At 39.0% G+C, this 19533-nt stretch overlaps 1 protein-coding gene across 1 annotated transcript; it reads right to left on the bottom strand.

Annotated features, from left to right (window-relative positions):
• Positions 1-28: 28 nt before the first annotated feature.
• On the bottom strand, positions 29-19100 carry erich3 (glutamate-rich 3). Its single transcript, XM_035958602.2, has 14 exons — positions 18946-19100; positions 17150-17243; positions 15834-15959; positions 15673-15744; positions 15320-15448; positions 11901-12059; positions 10419-10625; positions 8962-9142; positions 8655-8841; positions 7192-7427; positions 6950-7093; positions 6393-6755; positions 4264-4398; positions 29-4170 (listed from the first exon to the last, which is right to left on the bottom strand). The coding sequence occupies exons 1-14, from the start codon at positions 18963-18965 to the stop codon at positions 845-847; spliced, it is 5379 nt and encodes a 1792-aa protein (XP_035814495.1). The 5' UTR covers positions 18966-19100; the 3' UTR covers positions 29-844.
• Between the last annotated feature and the right edge of the window lie 433 nt (positions 19101-19533).

Consider the following 19533-nt stretch of genomic DNA (forward strand, 5'->3'; position numbering starts at 1 on the left):
TTGTGAACATGTCAAAAAAAACAGAAAGTCACTGTCCATATTCTTTATTTTTATTTTTGAACTGCCTTAATCACACAAGCTTTCAGTCACTGACAGATACCAAAGGAAAGAGTGAAGCTTCACAAGCCCAAACTTGCCATAAAAATGACATTTAAAGACTATAACAACAAGTGTTAAGCATATATTCTTTAAAGTAGAGGTAGTGTTAGCAGCAGGACATTTAACATTTCACTGATACTACTGTTAACCAAACTAGCGCTCCTGTTGTTCCACTGCAGTTTTTCTACACTCTCATTACGTTCTAGCGCTGACCGGAATCGTCATTAACACAGACACTGTTCCGTTACAGATCTCTGATGGAAGCTGAAGTATCCAGTCAGTGGGAATGTAAAGAGCAGCAAGGCCAAAGTAAACTTGCGGGAGTCCAACAGCTATGAATTATTCAATCATTTGTGAGCACGAGTGGAGGAGTATCTGTTTACAGGTAACAGGTGATAGCAGCCGCACTCGATACCTCATTCAATCTATCCCTCTTAGTTAGCAACAATAGGAAGAGATGGTCTATTGTAAACATTTGATGCAGCAGTCAAAACTCTTTACGCAGCTTCTTTTTCTAATGACTGAAGGATGAAGCCTATTTATGAAGCCTTTGTGATGTAAACAGAAACCTAAGAGCTTCTTTTAAGTTACTTTTGGAAAAACACTTCATGAGCACTACAAGTGCTGCTGTTCTATTAAAGTCTGATTGTCCATGCAAGTTGAGTTTTTTCTTTTAAATGTTCACTTTTAAATATATATCTTTGTAAAAGCAAAAATAAAAAAGGAATAAAGCCTCACTTTACCTCTAATGTCCGCTCTCAGTCCTGGCAGGCGTCAGTAACGGATACGAGCTCCGACCGAACAGAGTTTCGTCCACGGAGAAACTGCTCAGTCGGTCTTTGCTGAGGGTGTGTTTGATGTCTTGGATCAGCTGAACGTCTCTTCTGTCTCTGCTGAAACTCCCATCGGACACTTTGGTTTGGGTTTCTCCGCCGTGAGACTCCTCTAGGCTTCCATCGTCCGACTTTGATGTTGCAAAGTTGGTTATTTCTGTAACTTCTCGACTCGGTTCATCTGGTTTTTCTGATGTTTCAATGATATCTTTCACTCCTTCAGGACTCTTTGAATCTTGATGTTCTTCTGGTTTGACAGAAAGTTGGAGAGCTTTCATTTCTGGGTCATTTTCTGTGGTTTTCTCATCAGTTTGGTTCTCAGGAACACTCTCAGGTTTGCCGCTGGCCCCTGAGTGATGACTACCTGAGATACTTTCCACTTTGGTTTCAGAGACACCATTTTCCTCACTGATTCCTTGCACTGGTGCATCTTGAGCCTCTTGAATAGATCCCCTGCTTTCTTTATGCTCTTCTGACCTCATGCCTTGCCTGTTTTCAGATTCTGTATCACTTTGTTCAGTCTCTGCTTTTGGTATTATCTTCTCCTCCACTTGTGGTGCATCTTTGACAGCTACATTCTCACATGGCTCATCTCTAGCATGGATGCTGTCGAGATCCGACTCCACAGCTTTCACTTTGGTTTTGTCCGTTGGCTCGGTTTCATCTTTGAGCTTCTGCTCTTCATCTTCAGACATCCTCACCATCTCACCTGGACTCTCTGATCTTTGCAGCTCTGAAGATTGTGTCTCTTCTTTATTAGATTTTGATCCTTCGGTGTCTGAAATCTCCTCCCTCAGATCTTCTAAAGGTTCGACGAACGTCTCGAAATACTTGGACGCTTGGTGCATGTTCACCCAGTTTGTGACCAGATCTGAGTTGTCTTCTCTCGGTAAGACCTCTGGAATGTCTTTACTGAAGGCGACGCTCTGTTCTGCTTTATCGGCCTCCTTGTTTTGGGCTTGAGGTTTGAGCAGAACACTTGCTCCTTCCTCTGAGGCCCGGCTCGCCTCCTCGGCGTCGGCTCCGTTTTCTACATCAGCAGCAGAGACGTCTGAAACACCGGCTTTATTTTCATCACTATGGAGGTTTTTCTCAGTTTCAAACTTTGCAACCGGCTCCTTGTTCTGTTCATCTAAGTGTTGGGCAGTATCTAAATCAACAGCCACTGGAGCAGACGACTGTTCCAGATCTTCTGAACATGCTGCTACAACTATCACCTCATTGATGATATTCTGGACGTTGTTGTTTTCGATCAAGCCTGACTCTTTATTTTCATTATCAACATCGGACTTGTTGCCATTTTCATCTTCTTCTGTTTCCTCAATGCCTGTTTGGTCATCTAATTTAGGATCTTTCATTTCCACACCAGATGTTTCTGGTTCTGACTCGTTTTTAGTTAATTCATACTGCTTTTCTGCACTTTCATCCTCTTTCTTAGCTTCAGTATCTACCAGATTAGCATCAGGATCAACCTCACCGGCCTCATCTTTTTCAGACTCCACAGTTACTTCTTTTCTATCTGTGATCTCATCTTCAGTATGTTCCTCTCTTTGTCTTACTTCTTCACCGTTCTCTGCTACTTTCAAGTCATCTCCCTCATCCTCACGAGGTTTGCTCTCAGCTCCAATGGAAATCTCTCCGTTTTCAGCATCAATTTCTCCCTTTTCACTGCTGTTATTGGCTCTCTCAGTCTCTCTCTTCACATTTTCAGCCTCTTTCACATTGTGTAGCACTTCTTCAGTTGTTTTAGTCCCATCTGCTGCTTCACCATCACCGATATCCTCTGACTCAACTACATTTTCAGAATATTTTTTCCCATTATCTTTATCCAAGTCTGCATCTTCACTCTTCTCGAGTTCTTCTGTAATGGCAGATTTTTCTCCTTCTTCTCCTACAGTCTTATCATCTTTTATCTCTTCACATTCGTCACCATTTTCATCCTCCTTGGTTTCACTCTGCTCAGCTTTGTGCTTGGACTTTTCTGCCACATCGTTTTTGTCTTCTACAGCTGTGTTTGTCTCACTTCTGTCTTCACCCTCATTAGCTGTATCAGCTCCCTTTTCTTCAGATTGTTGCTCATCATTTTTATTCTCGACATATTCACTAGTCTCATCTTTTTCTGTCTTCTCTGGTTCTTCCACCTTCTCTTCATTTGCGACTGTCTCCTCCTCAACCGGGGTGTTCTCAGCTTCATTTTGCTTTCCTTCAGTATTTGTGTCACTATCAGCTCCCTCTGCAGTGTTTTCCATTCTGTCTATCGTTTCATCTTCCTTACTTTCATCTTTACCCTCTTCCTCTGTTCTGTTTGTTTCATCATCTCTTTCCTCTGTATTTTCATCTTTCTCTGTTTTATCTGGATGTATATGAGTTTGTTCTTCCTCTTCAGCTTTCTGCTCCTCTACCTTTTCATCTACTTCCACAGAGTTTTCCATTGTCTCTTCTCCCTCACATCTTTCTTGTCGAGTGTCATCCTGGCTAGCATCCGTTCCTTCTTCCTTAAGATCATCTTTTTTTGTATTTTCCGTACTTGTTTCTACTGTTTTTTCCACTATGGTGTCTCCGCTCCCCTCTGGCGAGCTGCTCGAATCTTCTGCTGTAACTTCAGTTTCTGATGCTGCAGCTCTGTCCTCGCCATCATCCTGCTGCCTCTCCTCTGTGTCGGCTACAGGTGCCTCTTCATGGCTGAGGGCCTCTTGCTCCTCTGAGGACTCCGCTTTCATCTCCATTGTCTCGCTTGCTGTCATCGCCTCCGCCTCCGCATTATCTGCTGTCTCATCGGCCTTTTTATTCGGCTCTGATACCGATGACTCATCCTCTTCTCCGCTTTTTCCCCCATGCCCCGTCTCGTCGTGCTGAATGTCAGTTTTCCCCTCCTCGCCTTCATCTTCCTCTGCAGCCTCAGCATCAGGGGGTTCAGTCGGCGTTTCTTCAAGAGGATCTGTGGTCTTGTCATCCTGTGCCGCGTTCTCTTCATTTACAGGATGCAGAGATTCGCCTGCATCCTCTGATTTCTCCTCCTCTCCAGCCTTTTCATCCTCCTCAACCTCACTGACCTTCTCATCTTTGGTGTCATCACTGTTCTCATGAGGCTCTTCATCTTTCTGTTCTTTTGTTTCAGGTGTCTCTTCTTGCTCCTGTGCCACCTCACCTTCACCTGTTTCACTTTCCTCACGTTTTGTCGGGTCTACGAGGGTCTGCGGTTGATCTGTAAATGTGACAAGTTTCTCGGGAACTGCGTCTGCAAAATACAAATTTGATCAAGTTTACAAAGATAAAAGTGGTATTTTATGTAGTTTGCAGATTCAAAAAATTAAAAAAAAATTTCTGGCACCTTTGTTGTCCTGTTTGGGGCCTTTATCCGAGGAATCTTCTTCCTCTTCAGTGCTGGTGTCACTCAGTTCAGGCTCAGAGCTGCACTGCGACTCCTTCAGTATGGCTTCTGCCAGCTTCTCCTGCACAGATTTGGCTTGTGACAGAAAAAGACACATGGCACGTGCAATTATATGAGCTGGTCATGTGGACGAATGGTGTCCAGAAGTTACAATAAATACAGCAATGTTTAAACAAAGCAAGTGAAATGACAGAGAACCCAGAAAATGATGAAATATACACCCATAAAGAAATATTTATTTAATCCTTGCAGGAGCAAACATAATGCAGCAACACAACATGCAAAATCATAATCAATATACACAGAAAAAGAAATACACAACCAACATGGAAACACGATGCAAAATTCAATCACTTCCTATCTTAAACCTACTTCATGTAGTTTCAGAAAAACCACTTGTGAAAGTAACTGGTTGAGGAAATACATTTCCTCTGACTAGTTTCATCAGTGGCAGATTTTCTAATGTGTACGAGTTAATATTTGCAAAATCAGTCATGTAAAGGCAGATTTGTTTGCTTAAACGCTGTACATGAATATGCAGCAGCTCTTCACTGCTACATATTTTGAGCTTTTTGAAATGCTGTTCAGTATGCAAATATCTGTTTTTTTTCCCTCAGTGGCCACTTGTTTCCTTTTGTCTGATTGCAATTTCTCCCCCTGAGAGCTCTTCCCTTTGTTGAGTTGTATTTTGAAATGCTTATTTATTTCATTTTAAACAAAACTACACAAAGCAGCTTTAAGACAAACTTTAAGGGAAAAAAAGCTTTTTAACCCTCAGAACCCCAAGGGGTTTCTAGGCATTTTCTGCTCGTGTTTCATTTTTACTCACCGTGGGCTCATTTTTCACTGCAAACATAAAGTCCTACAACTCTGTGGAAACCATGATTAGAAGTAGAGGGAACTCAAAATGTATTTTGTGCAGTATGACACCATTATAATACCATAAATCATAAAATAAGAAAAATTAAACTTGAATTTATTTGATGAATTACTTTACAATAATGTAAAAACTTGAAATAAACATGGACCATTTTTAAGTGCCCACAGGTGTTACTAATACTGGAAAAATGATTATGGCTCTACATGCGACAGATATTTTACATTTTACAACCTCTGCAAACTAAGCATTTTCCACACTACTGTGCTGAATGTATCTTCTAACAACTTGCTCACATCTTGTTCCTCTGTATGCTGTTTTTGTACCATGCTGCATTTATTGTATTAATCAAGTATGCTTTATTTTGCTCTCTCTCTCTCTCTAATTTGTTTCCATACTTATCTCCTCTCTGTTCTGTTTAACACAGCCTGCAGTTCAACTGAAAAGTCACAGACTTTCTGTCAGAGAAATTTTAATTCTTTTATAGAATCTGGTGCAAATGATTTCTTTTTGGCAAATAAAATAAAGTGATTTTAATGAAATATCACAATTTTAAGCTTAGCTATGGTTAAGCTTTCTGAACGAACTGCACATCACACATGACTGGTGCAATGACTGATGAAATTTCAAAAATGTGACAATTTTGTTTCAAGCTTTGATCAGCTATGTTGTGATCATTTTTTAAAAAAGGTAAAATGCTTTTAAAAACCATGACTAGGTTTTGTGGTTCAGAGGGTGAAGCATGAAACCACTGTCATGAACAACACAAGCAAAAGTACAATCCAATCACTATTTCTTATGATTATTACGAATAACATTTTGAAGCTGGTTCTAAATAAAGATGAAAATTGACAATAAAAATTAATGAGGCTGAAATCACAACACACATAAGAAACATAAGAAAAAAATACAAGGACAAGCAATTTTTCCACTATTAAAATGTAAAAACATGATCTTATTATTTAAAAATCTCAAGCTGACAATACTGTAGCACTATGATATAGTTATTTAGCTTTAATCAGGCTTATATTAATGTGTTGCTCAAATGACATACAAACCTTCACGCATCTGCTCCTGACTGATTCCTATAAATACAGCGCTGTTTGGGAAAATAGTGGAAAAACCTCCATACATGATGGATTTTTTCACTCAGGTGAAATCTCCACAGCTGTATCGGCTGGTTTATACTCACCTCTCTCCTGTTCCTCCTCAGGTTTGTTGTCCTCTGCGGTTTTCTCAGCATCTTTGCCTCCTGAAGTGTCATTGCTCTGTCTGTTTTCGTTCCCTGAGGGGACACTGGTCTCGGAGATGTCGATCTCGGTGCTGTCGCCGGCACTGTCCTGAATGTCCGAGTCTTTGACCACAGCAGATTCTCCCTCAGTGGCGGCGGCTTCATCTGGATTTGGTTCGTCTTTTTCATCTGGTGGAGCAACAGTTTCCTCTGGATTGACTTCTTTTGGTTGCTCTGCCTTTTCTTCCTCTTTGGTGTCTTCAGCGTCGCTTTCCTCCTGATCACTGCCGGAGAAGCTGGAGCCCGAACGAGACTTTATGTCTTCTGTGCAAGAAAAATGAAGCATTTTAAATTCCTGAATAGAAAAATCACTCTCCAAAACATTTACACATGAATATTGGTAGGAATCCCTTTCAAAGTAAAGAAGCTACAGAAAACATGTTGCAATGAGGTTCCTTTTGTTTCGTAATTTCCTATAACGATTTCAAGTATGTGTCTAAACAAAGACATTCACCCACCATCCTTTTCATTGTCTTCAGTCTCAGAGATATCTTTCTCTGTAGCCTGTTTTTCAGTTTCGATGGCTGGAGATGGGGATTTCTCTTCTTTCACATCATCTTCTGCAGGAGCTTCATCATCTGCTTCAAAGTCTTCTTCATAATCTTAAGTGGAGAGAAAAACAGAAATCCATGATATGGAAAAGATGTACAAAGCTTTAATTAGGAGGCAGTCTTGTTTGAGTTTGTTTCTGTGATTTTACCATCTCTGACTTTGTCCTCTTCAGGTGCTGTTTCTTCTTCGACTTGGGTCTCCATGTGGTCCTGTGGCTGACTGGTTTCACACTCTGACTGGGAGGCAGCGTCCTCACCAGTCCTCTCCATCTCCGTCTCTGGTGCATCTTTTGGGCTGTTGACCGATTCTTCTCGTTCTATGTTCTCTCTGACCCTCTTGGGTGGAGGAGTTGGCTTTTTGTCCAGCCCCATTGCTATGATGCACCTGAAATTTTTTTTTGCAAGAAGTCACAACTGTCATAGCGATTTAAAAAATATTTGACATGTTGGGAAATACGTTCTTTCTTGTTTAAATAAGTACATCAATACTCCTGCTACTTCTGTCTATGAAGCTGCAATAGCAGATTTTTTTTTTTTTTGATTGAAGCTGTTAGCAAATAGCTGTCGATAGCTGCCGGAGATGGAGCAATATTTGGAGCAATGCTTGTTATCATCCTAAAAATGTAAGTAGAATATTCACTGATTCCCATTCAACTCTGTTTTGGTCTCCACCAACTCTGGGATGAAATATCTGCCAGCTACATGCACCACTGTGTTCATCACCTTTTGTTTGGGGATGATTAAAAAGTGTCAATTAAGTTTTCAGTGGTTTTTCACTAAAAACATCTGCTTGCTACGTCCAAACTACAATGAGTGAGAATGATCCAAAACATTACAATTTTTGTAAGTTTACTGTTGGGACATTTTTTCCTTTATTTGCTTGGTATAGTAGAGATAGGCTGCAGATGTAGGAAGGAATGGCTACTGATTTGTTGTACACCCTCACTGCCATGCTACCAGCTTTTAAAAGAAAACTGAGTAACAAACTGAAATTCAAGCTAAAGCGCCAAAGCTATGACAAAAAACAGCAGAATAGAGTGCTAATTATCTGTTGGTTCACCACTACAACTGATCCACTGGTAATAAAACACAATTACTGTCACCGATTTGAACATAAAACTACAATCCCTAGATGGGTAGCTTAGCTTAGCATAAAATCTAGGTTGAAAAATGTTGAAAAATCTTACCAGCAGCAGCACCAGCAGCACCAATAAAGCTAAAAAAAAAAATGGCATACCTCTATCTCCAACACGTTTTTCTGGGACCATTTCATGGCTGGAGTCAGTAACTTGCAATCACATTAAGGCCACTGCACCTTTCCAAAAAACTGGTGAACTTTTAATGTGGTGGTTGGCATTTTTTGCATTTGGTAGCTTTTGACAGAGTCATGGTAGGTGCTGCTAGTGTTTATGCTAAGCTAGATCTAATGTCTGTATTTTCATAGTTATTGTAGGGAAATAAGAGTAGTATCAATCCTCTTATCAAACTCTTGGCAAGAAGCCAAACACGTGTTTTCCTTTTTATTGTCATTTGACTGTTTCTGTGGTGTTATGTTCAACAGTTCCTGTCTTCTGTCAGAGACATGGTGCTCCTTCACAGGTGTATATCTTACTTGTAGCAGGGAGATGCTCCCTCTACGCCGGAGAAACCAAAGTGTCCATGTCTGCCACCCAGTCGGGAGCCTTTCCTGTGTTTGAACTCGCAGCAGGAGCTCAGCCGCTCCACTTGCAGCCCGTTCAGGAAGAAGGTCAAGCTGAAGGGAAAACCTCTGTGTCGCCTTGAAATAAACTGGAAAGTCTCTGATGGAGGGATTGAGAGAAAAAGAGGCATTCTAAATCCGGTGAGGTACCTCTACACGTCTCTAAATGTGGTTTGTCTCATTCGTATCGAGCAAACACAACCCAGCTTCACACACTGACCTCCCTCAAGCAGCTTTCCCTTGAAGACACACAGGTTTTCTCCTCCACAGTGCTGCTGAAACACTTTGACCTCGTCCCTCATGTCAGTCATTTCATGGGAGAGATGCACTGATTTGCCAAAGTACACCATGTTAACAACCACTCTGCTCTGGTGAACTGAGCTCCTCAGCAGTGGAGGGTCCTGGATAGAAAAAAGAAGGCAAGTCAATTTCATGCAGTTTGGGATTATTTCAACTTCTTAAATACCAAATTTGACAAGACTGATTCACACAGGAGGTTATCTAGATCTAGATTAAGTTTATATTTTAAATAAAATGCAAATTATCCTGTCAATTATATTTTCTTATTCATGTCTCACCTCTGGAATTTTCCTAATTAACTACAATGCCAGCCTGTTGACCGTTTCCTAGATCAATTCTTCTAGGAAGTTGTCAACAGAAATGCAATTGATGTTCATGTGACATTGACAATGCTGTTAACATAACACTTTATTTTAGTTTCATTTGTTTCACAGTCCATGCAAGTGTGCATTAGTGTTCCCTTTTAATTTTATTTATTTTGTTTGTTTCATTCTTTTACCATGTATTTATTCAATTTATTTACTATTACTACTATTATATTATACATATACATATTACACCATTACTTTTGCCCTATCGTTATGTTTTTACCCTCTATTTTCTTTCATTCCACTGGTTGTTTTTCCTTGATTGGATAAAGCATTTTTATTATCATGTATAATGCACTTAAAGCTGGGATAGACAACATTTTTCTGGTGTCATTGTGCAGAAATTCCCCAATATCCTCTTAGAATATTTCAATTCAAGTGGTCTGAGAGAAAACCCAAGTTTCAAACTTCTTCTTTGCTCCATTTTCAGAATTTAGAAGATCTACCTGGTGATGTGAGATTTCAGACAGTTTTGTCTTTTCAGGTCAGATTAAGTAAGATTGTGTATAGAGCAAGAAAGTCCACACTGTAGATAAGGACTGGTGACTGAACGGGTTAAAAAGAGGACTTTCACTCAAAAGGACAGGGTTTGAATCCCGTGTGAAATCACAAAAGTTAGACTATTATTGCAATCCTGTGCTTGTCTGGTCAAAGAGGTTTAGGATAGAGAAGTTAAAAGGAAAACTTGCAGAAGGAGAAAAATATTTTCAAATTCTGGTGTTTCTTCTAAATTTCTGCCTACTGTAGCTTTACCACTAATCTGTTTCTACGTATTAAATGGTATAAAGTTGTTTGTTGATCCTTTACATGGTCAGTATTTGCTTTATGGCATTTTTTACCTTAGAAAAAATTCTCAACCACGTGCACACAATATAGATTTATACACATATAACAAGCTTCTACTGGTATGTCTTACAAGGAATTTACTTGATGCTGCTAATACTTGAATTTAAAGGCTGCAGATCGCATTTGGAGAAAACTTTTCTTGCCAGAGGAAACACATCCATACCTCTGTGACGTCTCCACTGGAGGCGGTGGTCGGTCGCAGTCTGCGGCCTCTGATGGTGCTGCTGCGACTCACTTTGACACCTCGCTCTTTCCTCTTGGTGGTTGGAGGCACCGGGGTGACAAAGTTGTTGATGACTGGGAGGCAGTAGGGCGAGATGCCGTGTGAGGCCTCTGCTGTGGTAAAACGTCTGCGGGACTCTTTGTCCATCTGGGAAAGGAATTCATGAGTCGTACATGTGCTTGTATGGAATGTTGCTTTGATGGAAAGAAAAGTCTCTTAGGGCTAACCTTTATAGCTGTGGAGATAGAGAGATAGAGAGATATATAGATAGATAGATAGATAGATAGATAGATAGATAGATAGATAGATAGATAGATAGATAGATAGATAGATAGATAGATAGATAGATAGATAGGTAGGTAGGTAGGTAGGTAGGTAGGTAGGTAGGTAGGTAGGTAGATAGGTAGATAGGTAGATAGATAGGTAGGTAGATAGATAGATAGATAGATAGATAGGTAGGTAGGTAGGTAGGTAGGTAGGTAGGTAGGTAGGTAGGTAGGTAGGTAGGTAGGTAGATAGATAGATAGATAGATAGATAGATAGATAGATAGATAGATAGATAGATAGATAGATAGATAGATAGATAGATAGATAGATAGATAGATAGATAGAGGCCACCACTCGTGTTGGCATTGGGAGTAGAATACTCTGTATTGTTGTCTTGCTTTTAGTGTTAGCGTGAAATAGTGTCTGGATATGTTGCCATACTGACCAATATACTGGTTGTTGAAATAGGAATATCTGGGTATCTGGTTAAATTAAAAACTCTTTATTTGAACTTCATATCGATGGCGTTTCATTAGTCAGTCAAATCATCACTGCCTACTATCTGGATAAGTTCCATCTCTAGCAGTAAGACGTGACACACATTATTATTTTTGAAGTTATTGAAAGGTAAGATGTCACCAAACAGAAGTTTTCTGTTAAATCTACGTATTTAAACTACTTCAGGTCTTTCAAGCAATTGGCTAATGCTTGGAAACATACTTTTATCTTATTGTTTTCCACTTTTAGGCACTGCATTTTCTTATGTCATTTGTTTTTGTTTTTTTGGAGCAATATCTGAAAAGAAGAATTTCCTTCAGGATAAAAATTTTTTTATCTCATTGTATCGTATCGTAGCTTAGCTTATCCCACATGCATATACTGAACTTTGGAGAGCTAACTTTGCTTTAAACATTTTGCTGTAAAAATGGGAACTCGACACAACTGTAGCCGCAGGTCAATTTAAAACTCAATTGAATTGGACTGTTTGCCAAACTGCTCTATTTATTGTCTTTCAATGTCACTAAAAATAAGGGCATGTCCTCAGTGATTCCACCAGATTTAAATAAATGTCGAATGAACTAAAATATATTTTAAAAAGATGCAAATATTGGTCTCACTTTAACATTACAAACTAAATCAGTGTGTCAGACTCACAGTGCAGTTGAGTGAGTGGTTGTTGTCATGTGAGGACTCCAGGAGTGTGTACGGGGAGCTGCGTCTGATTGAAGCCGTGGTGCTGTTACTATGGATCGGCTTCAGGCGAACCGGTCGCTGCATCTTCCCCGGAGCCGTGTTGGGTCGAGACGAGCTCGGCTACAAAACATACAACGACCACACATTCTGCTAATTACAGGGTATCACTGACTGTCAGACTGGTTTTATATCATCAGTGACATATTAATGGCCAAATAATAACATAATTGCATATATGTAATTGTAAGCTGTATTCATTTAAAGGCAGCCTTTCCGCTCTGTGTGATTATATGGTTCATTGCATTTAATGCTACTTATTAAAGCAGGAAAAGTATAATATATGAAGCATGTTTAAGGTGAACATTACTCAATATGAGACATTTTATTGTGTTACATGTCTTTAGTTTTCCACTGTAGGGTTTTTCTTGCAGAGGAAAACTGGTTTAGGGCTGCACAGTGGTGTAGTGGTTAGCACTTTCGCCTTGCAGCAAGAAGATCCCTGGTTCACATCCCGGCTTTCCCGGGATCTTTCTGCATGGAGTTTGCATGTTCTCCCTGTGCATGCATGGGTTTTCTCCGGGTACTCCGGCTTCCTCCCACAGTCCAAAAATATGCTGAGGTTAATTGATCATTCTAAATTGCCCGTAGGTGTGAATGTGAGAGTGATTGTTTGTCTCTGTATGTAGCCCTGTGACAGACTGGTGACCTGTCTAGGGTGTCCCCTGCCTTCACCTGAGTCAGCTGGGATAGACTCCAGTCCCCCATGACCCTAGTGAGGATTAAGCGGTGTATAGATAATGGATGGATGGATGGAAAACTGGTTTATGCAAAGGCTAAAGCAAATGCAGCCCCCAGCATTGAAATCACAAGAACTCAAGAAAAATTTTAGTTTGTAACCAGTTTTGTTAAATGCGTTTTCATTTACTTGTCCATAATAGAATAATGATAAATTAGATGACACACCCGACACACTTGACCTTTTATTGTGATCTATTGTCTTTTTGTTGCCACTTATTGTCCTATGTTTCATTGTATGTTTCACTGTTATGTTTCCTTTGTGTACTTTTTGCAATGTGCTTTTATTGTGACTTATTGTTTTATGTATCCCTGTTATGTCTTTTTTTTCTTAGGGACTGTGGATGTAAATTAGCATTGTGCTACACTCCGGCATATTTATGCCTATTGCTGAATAAACGGGCGTTCATTAATGTGCACAGTCCCTTCCAAATAAACAAACTCATTGCCTTTAGTGTAGGTCGATAGATTGTACTTGTTGTGTACAATCATGCCTCAAAGTTCCACTGTGAGTCAGAAAAAACTGAATTGTGTATTTCTGTTTTTAAGAGCACCATGTAGTATATCCTTGCTATATTCAGTGTGATGGTGTTTTAATGCCATTTCATCTGCTGCATTAGTAATTTATATCAATTTACAGATTATACATTTGCTGTTTTTTGCAGCTACAGTATCCTAATTTCTAGTTGCGGATCTTTAAAGTTTCCTTTGATTAAAAAAAAAAGAGCAAGATTCTTAAATTTGTGATAAATGAAAACTAAAATAGATGAGTGCAAAATTGACATTAATTATCCTCCTATATTCACATTTTCCCATCAATGTATTTCAAACAAGGCTCAGCCTGCTGAGGTGTGAGATGTTTGTAGACTTTAGAAGAAGGAGGTTTCAAAGAGTAAGCATAGAGATCAAGGACAGGATTACCAGCTCTGTTTACTCTGGCATCAGGGTCTGTGGCTTTTTCTGTTTCAAAGATAACAAGCAGCAAATCCCATGACTTCACCCTGGTCTGCATACGGCTGCTGAGGCAGCTCTTCAAGCTGAAGTGTCAGTGTAAATAAACATGGCAGCTATCAGCATGTACAGGTATTTATGACAAAACAGACAGACTTTCATCACCTGAAAGAATGTCTTAGGTTTCACTCGACTGTGAAGCTCGTGTCTGTTCATGTAGTTTCTAATCAAACATACAATTTCTATTGATTTAACTGACAAAAACGTGTAAATATGGTATTATTTATGGTTTCACTAAAGGCATCCAGAAAGTATTGCCACAAAGAATGTATTTGTTTTGCTCTCTTTAACATGATAATAAAAAATTCACATGTGAAAAATAGTGCAAAAATACACCAACAGGCCAAATGTGAGAGCTGCAGTTAAATAGGAAGTTTGGCATTTTTAGGAGTAATCTCACTCATGTCTGTATGGTAATAAAGCCAGTACTTGTGCAAACAGTCACCCAGCTTAGCTTAGCTCAGCATAAAGACTGGTTCTGGTTAAAGAGCACTTTCCTAGCAATCATGATCCACTGCAGACACTGCATCAGAAAACCCACCACTTGCTGTTTTTACACGTATAAAAAACAATATAAAATGTGTGTGCAGACTCTCAGTTGACCAGGGGATGGAGATGTGGCTCACGAACCAAAAACAAGTCCATTTCCATTATACTGAATCAATAAGGAACATATAATATGCTAATTAGCAAGATTTGGAACTGCTAGTAGACAGAATTTTATTTCTTTTGCAAAGAACCAAATTAGCTGCTCTACTTGCTTCCAGTCTTACTGATAAGGCTGACAGAACAAGCTGCTAGGTGTAGCTTCATATTTACTGTGCAGACATGACAGTAGCATGAGTTAATTGTTAACCGTTACCTTGGCTGTATGTAAATTTCAGCATTTGGAACACAAACGCTGATACCTCACACATCAGCTGTCTGGTTTTAACCAAAGCTGAACAGATGATACATACTGACACAGTGAATTTCAGGAAAGAAATAATTTTACAGATGAGGGGACTAAAAGTAACTGAGATGCTGTGGCAAGACCTTAAAAAGGCTATTTCATGCTTGAAAACCATCTAATTTGGCCGAGTTAAAACTACTTTGCAGAAAAGAGTGGGTCAAAATTCCTCCAGGGCAATGTAAAAGACTGATCACAAGCTGTCCTAACCGTTTAACTGCAATTGTTGCTGCCAATAGTGGCCCAACCAGTTAATAGGTTTATGGGGGGCAATTACTTTTCACAGGGGTGATAAAATTGTTTAAACACTGTATTTTCTGTTGTGTGGGTTATCTGTGTCTAATATTAAATAAATATAAACATTAATTTGATGATCTGGAACATTGAAGGGGGAGAAATATCCTAAAATAGAAGACATCAGGCAAATACTTTTTCCACAGCACTGCACCGCTCAGAGACCATTAATGCTGTTTTTTACTCTGTTTGATGGAGACAATGTGATTAAAGGTCAGATTTCCAACATCAAACTGCACCGTCTGCATTCCCAGGTTACAAGTGTGATATTACAGTAAAGTCCAGTCAAAGTGCAGGTTCAACAAACAGGATGTTCTTTGCTTTAACTCACAGACTCGGACGATTCAGAGTGCTCCCCCTCTGGCCCAGAGTGCTGTTTCCGGATGCCTCTTGCACCGGTGGGTGGACGTGGAGACAGGATGCGGATAATGTCCTCCTCATACCTTTTAGAGCGCTCCACCTTCCAAACAAAACCATTTATTTTATACTGTACACATGAGGAGTTCAGATAAATCTGCACAAAATGATTTATAATGAATGCTTCATTTAGACTTGATGCTGCATTAGGGACAATGAAGAGTATTTCTATTCTCGTCATTAACTGTTTTCCTGTTTCATGTAATTCAAGAGTCATTAATTTACACAATAGAGCAGCAGAACAGTGTTTATATGCAGATCATGTACCTTGATCTTATGCACTCTTTCCCTCCTTGCAAACTCCTCCAGCTTCCTTTTGATCTCTATTTGGTGGAGACGCTGTGATGGAGATCCACAGGACAAATTAGCATCATTAAATATGCACAGATTAGCAGACAGCATTTCGTTGTGACTGTTTTAACTCCCACCTCCATCTCCAGCACCTTGTGGAAAATGGCCTGGGCCAGACATTCTCGGACGTGTCTCTGATGGGCTCTCTGGATCAGTTTGTGTCTGTACTCTTTATCTGGAACGATCCGCCCACTTCTGGTGATCTAATAACAACATCGGTGTCAGCAAAGTTCGGCCAAGAGGACTTTTGAAAGACAGATAACAATATTACAGGTATGTTGGGAAGAATTACAAAATCTGATACATGAATTAAATTTTCTTGCCGCTTTTACACAGTTTCAAGTCACTGTTGTGCTTAGGGAGAAACTTTTTGGATGATTTTGGCAAAACTGAAGTTGAACTGAACTACGTTTCAGTCACTGTTGGTGATATTCTAAAAAAGACTGAGTAAAATAGCAAAAAAACACCTTAATTAGATTTTAAAATTACAAGTTTTAAGTCAGTTTTCACTGTATCATCATCATCAGGACCAAAGCCAGGATTTCTTTTAGAAATATAGATCTCAAAAATCCAAATCCCCAAACATTACCCTTCTCCCTTAAAGACAGATTGACACCTAATTCTTTTCACATTTTCTATTTCTATTATCAATCAATTATTATCAATATTTCTGTGTTTTGTCTAATTTTATACTATTTCAAATTCACACTATCTGGATATAAACAAATACTAACAAAACCTAGTATTTTCTAATTAATTTAGGATGGAAATGACTCTATTTATAGGGAAGGAAAACATAAGATTCAGGTATCAGCTATGGTTACTGGTCAAAGTGAAGCAAGTTTAATTCCTTTTGCTATACTTTTGCTGAAGGTGCAAAATATGCAATATTTCTCTCAGGATTTGGGGAAATATGGATTTTGACATGCCAAAAATGATTGTGGTAAAACCACAAAAACATATGCAAATGGGTCTATATGTTGTCATTATATTTGCAAGTTGCTTCCAGGTTTTATTCCTGTTTAAATTTAACAACATATGAGGCTTATTTTGGGCTATCTTATGCAGATAGTGAGGGACGATGCCGCTTATGAGATCTTGCATCAAAAACCTAAATCCCCATTTTTAGTTTTTCTATTTCTACTGAACTTTTCAATCAATATTTCTCTGTATTTAGTCTCTGTAAAAGCTTTTTCAAATGCATGCGTGCATCTGGATATTTTGGTTTAAAAACAAGCACATTTTGAATCATTTATTTAGGCATCAGAATTTGCCTTCAAAGCACGCCATCTTTAACTTCTAATTATTGTTTAGGTTATTAAACTCACAACAACAAATATTAATATGACCTGAAAGGCAGCTTTAAACCAGCATCATTATTGTTCTGACGCACCAGTCCTGCTCTCTGCAGATGCCTCCTGATCCGAGTGTTGCTGAAATATCCAGCGAGATGTTTGTCCGTCAGACTGTTGTAGGCTGAAATAAGTCTGCGGAAACATGACCAACACAAGCACAAAGCAGAAACTGATTGAAACCCATTCACGTTTGACCACAACTTCACTTCATGAAGAACATTCAGACTTTAAACCTCCGTCTAGAAACCCAGAATCCTAATGACATGTTTTACTCAGACGCAGCTCCACAGTTGTTTGTTGGCTGTTGTTCTTCTTGTCCTCATTAACAAGACATCAACTCTTCCACAGACCTGCCTGTTTCTTTTTCCAACACAGGTTTGATTTCCACCAGCATTTGTGCGCGACACAACAGGATCTTACAATTCTAGATTCTGTTACAGGTGTCTGATTACACGCAGGAATTAGAAGGGATGCCACTTAACCCGCCGCCTCCTCTCCTCTGTGTCCATGGCCTGTTTTGCGTCTGGAGCTCTTCAGCTTTGGCTGCAAGTTTCTCTCTGGATCGCAAACAATGTTAAACTATCGCTTGTCATTTTAGACGTGACTTCCTCTGTCACACTGACACTCTGTCGGGGCACATGGCGCCACGGCTCACCTTCTTTTCTGGTCAGAACTCATTTAGTGTCATTTTACAGCTAAGCACTTTGCATTTTTCAGGTTTTAGTGGGCTTATTAGTGGATTGGGAAAACAACATCTACGATATCAACTACAGGCAGTTTCTATCATATTTGTTACTGCAGTGTCTTCTTTTATTTTCAGTGTCACTGTTTTTCCACAATAAAGTACAGACTTTTAGACAACTGATGACTATACAGTATTTTTTGATCATTATTTGGTTTTTTTTTTTGGTTTTTTTGGTAGAACAAGTAGCAGTATAAAAGTAGTTAATTGTGCCTCAATGGTGACAGTACTAGTAGACATTAGTTCCAGCTGTTTATTCATAGTTTTAGCTAGTTATTACAACCATTTATTCACATTTTTCTGCATTATTTGTCAATTTGAATCATTTATGCATTATTTTGGTTGTCTATTTCTGCTATTTATACATGCATTTTAATTTTATCTATAGCTCTTGTTTGTATCTGCAGCTAATGTTTTATTTCAGTGTCATTGTTGTTTACAATAAGCACAGGGTTGTAATAAAAAGTGATGTCTATGAAGTGCTTTTCAGTCATTAGTTAGTTTTTAGTGAGCCCATTAGTTGTAAAAAGTAGTGTAGATGGTGACTATACTGGTCGACATTACTTAATATTTTGTTTTAACTAGTTATTACAACCATTAATTCACTTTTTCTGGATTACTTATCCATTTTAATTATGTATGCTTTATATTTAGCTGTCTATTCCTACTGCTTATCCATAAAGTTTAGTACATTTTTCTTCTCAGACCTTTTCAGGTCCACTCAATACTTTAATTAAATTGTATTTTACTTTTTTGCTTTATTTTTTAAAGATAAATTGAAGTGGTCTTGGCAATACATCCATAATATGGCTTTGTGGAATTTTTAACTTTTATCTAGCTATTTGTGGGCTAATCTGGGAGTAGCGTTAGCATGGATTTAATTTTTTGTAATTAACCCTGAGTGGTGACTATTTAAGTATTAATAAGTTAATTTTACGGTTTTCTACATGATTAGATAAGCAAATACGAGGCTAAACATTTAGGTAACATCATCCAAAGCTAAAACATCAGGCAGATATTGAATGCAAAGCAAAGTTTATTGAACCAGCAGCTCCCTCCTCTCCTGGATATCAAATATTAAATTGCTCCTACCCGGGGTTCGGGTGGCTCATGGCGCCCACCTCGGACTCTCCAGCCGGTGTTTGAGACTCGCAGGGCCGCAGAGAGCCGCTCGGTCCCCGCCAGAAGAAAAACGAGGCAGTTGGAGTCAGAAAGTGAGGCGATTAATTTGGAGCTGAACGACTGAAGCTTCACTTCTGCTCCCAGGAACTGATGACGCTGTGCGGTTACCATGGAGATCACGTGACCAGGCCGGGCTCCACTTACACACTAAAAGCTGCAAACACTCAACTTATTATTTATTACACACTCAACTTATTATTTATTGGTCCGTGTATATTTTGGCAATTGGATTTTCCGTTCTGAAACGGGTATTGAAAAACAAAAAATGAGTGGTTATTTGATTGTCCTTTTTAAATACAAAAAAATAAAATTGAAATACAAGGCGTTTTGCCTTTTCATGATCAAAAAGGGATATACGAAATTTTAAAAATGCTTTGATTTTCATTTTATATTTAGAATAACTAAAAAATAAAATCAGTAAGAGACAGAAACGAAAAAAGGTCGGTTTTTTTATTTTCTGACACCGGAAGTGGTCATCAGCAACAAGATTCTCAGAGG

The sequence above is a fragment of the Amphiprion ocellaris genome, chromosome 2, assembly GCF_022539595.1.
Source record: "Amphiprion ocellaris isolate individual 3 ecotype Okinawa chromosome 2, ASM2253959v1, whole genome shotgun sequence".
In the NCBI taxonomy this organism is placed as follows: Eukaryota; Metazoa; Chordata; class Actinopteri; family Pomacentridae; genus Amphiprion; species Amphiprion ocellaris.

What these genes read in the sequence shown, in the direction of transcription:
- erich3 (XM_035958602.2), bottom strand. Translation starts at nt 18,965, where the DNA reads ATGAGCCACCCGAACCCCGG. An exon ending in ACCACTCACTCAACTGCACT is followed by an intron (nt 10,626 to 11,900) that starts GTGAGTCTGACA and finishes TTCCTTTCCCAG; the next exon opens with ATGGACAAAGAGTCCCGCAG. An exon ending in AGAGGACAAAGTCAGAGATG is followed by an intron (nt 7,094 to 7,191) that starts GTAAAATCACAG and finishes TCTCCACTTAAG; the next exon opens with ATTATGAAGAAGACTTTGAA.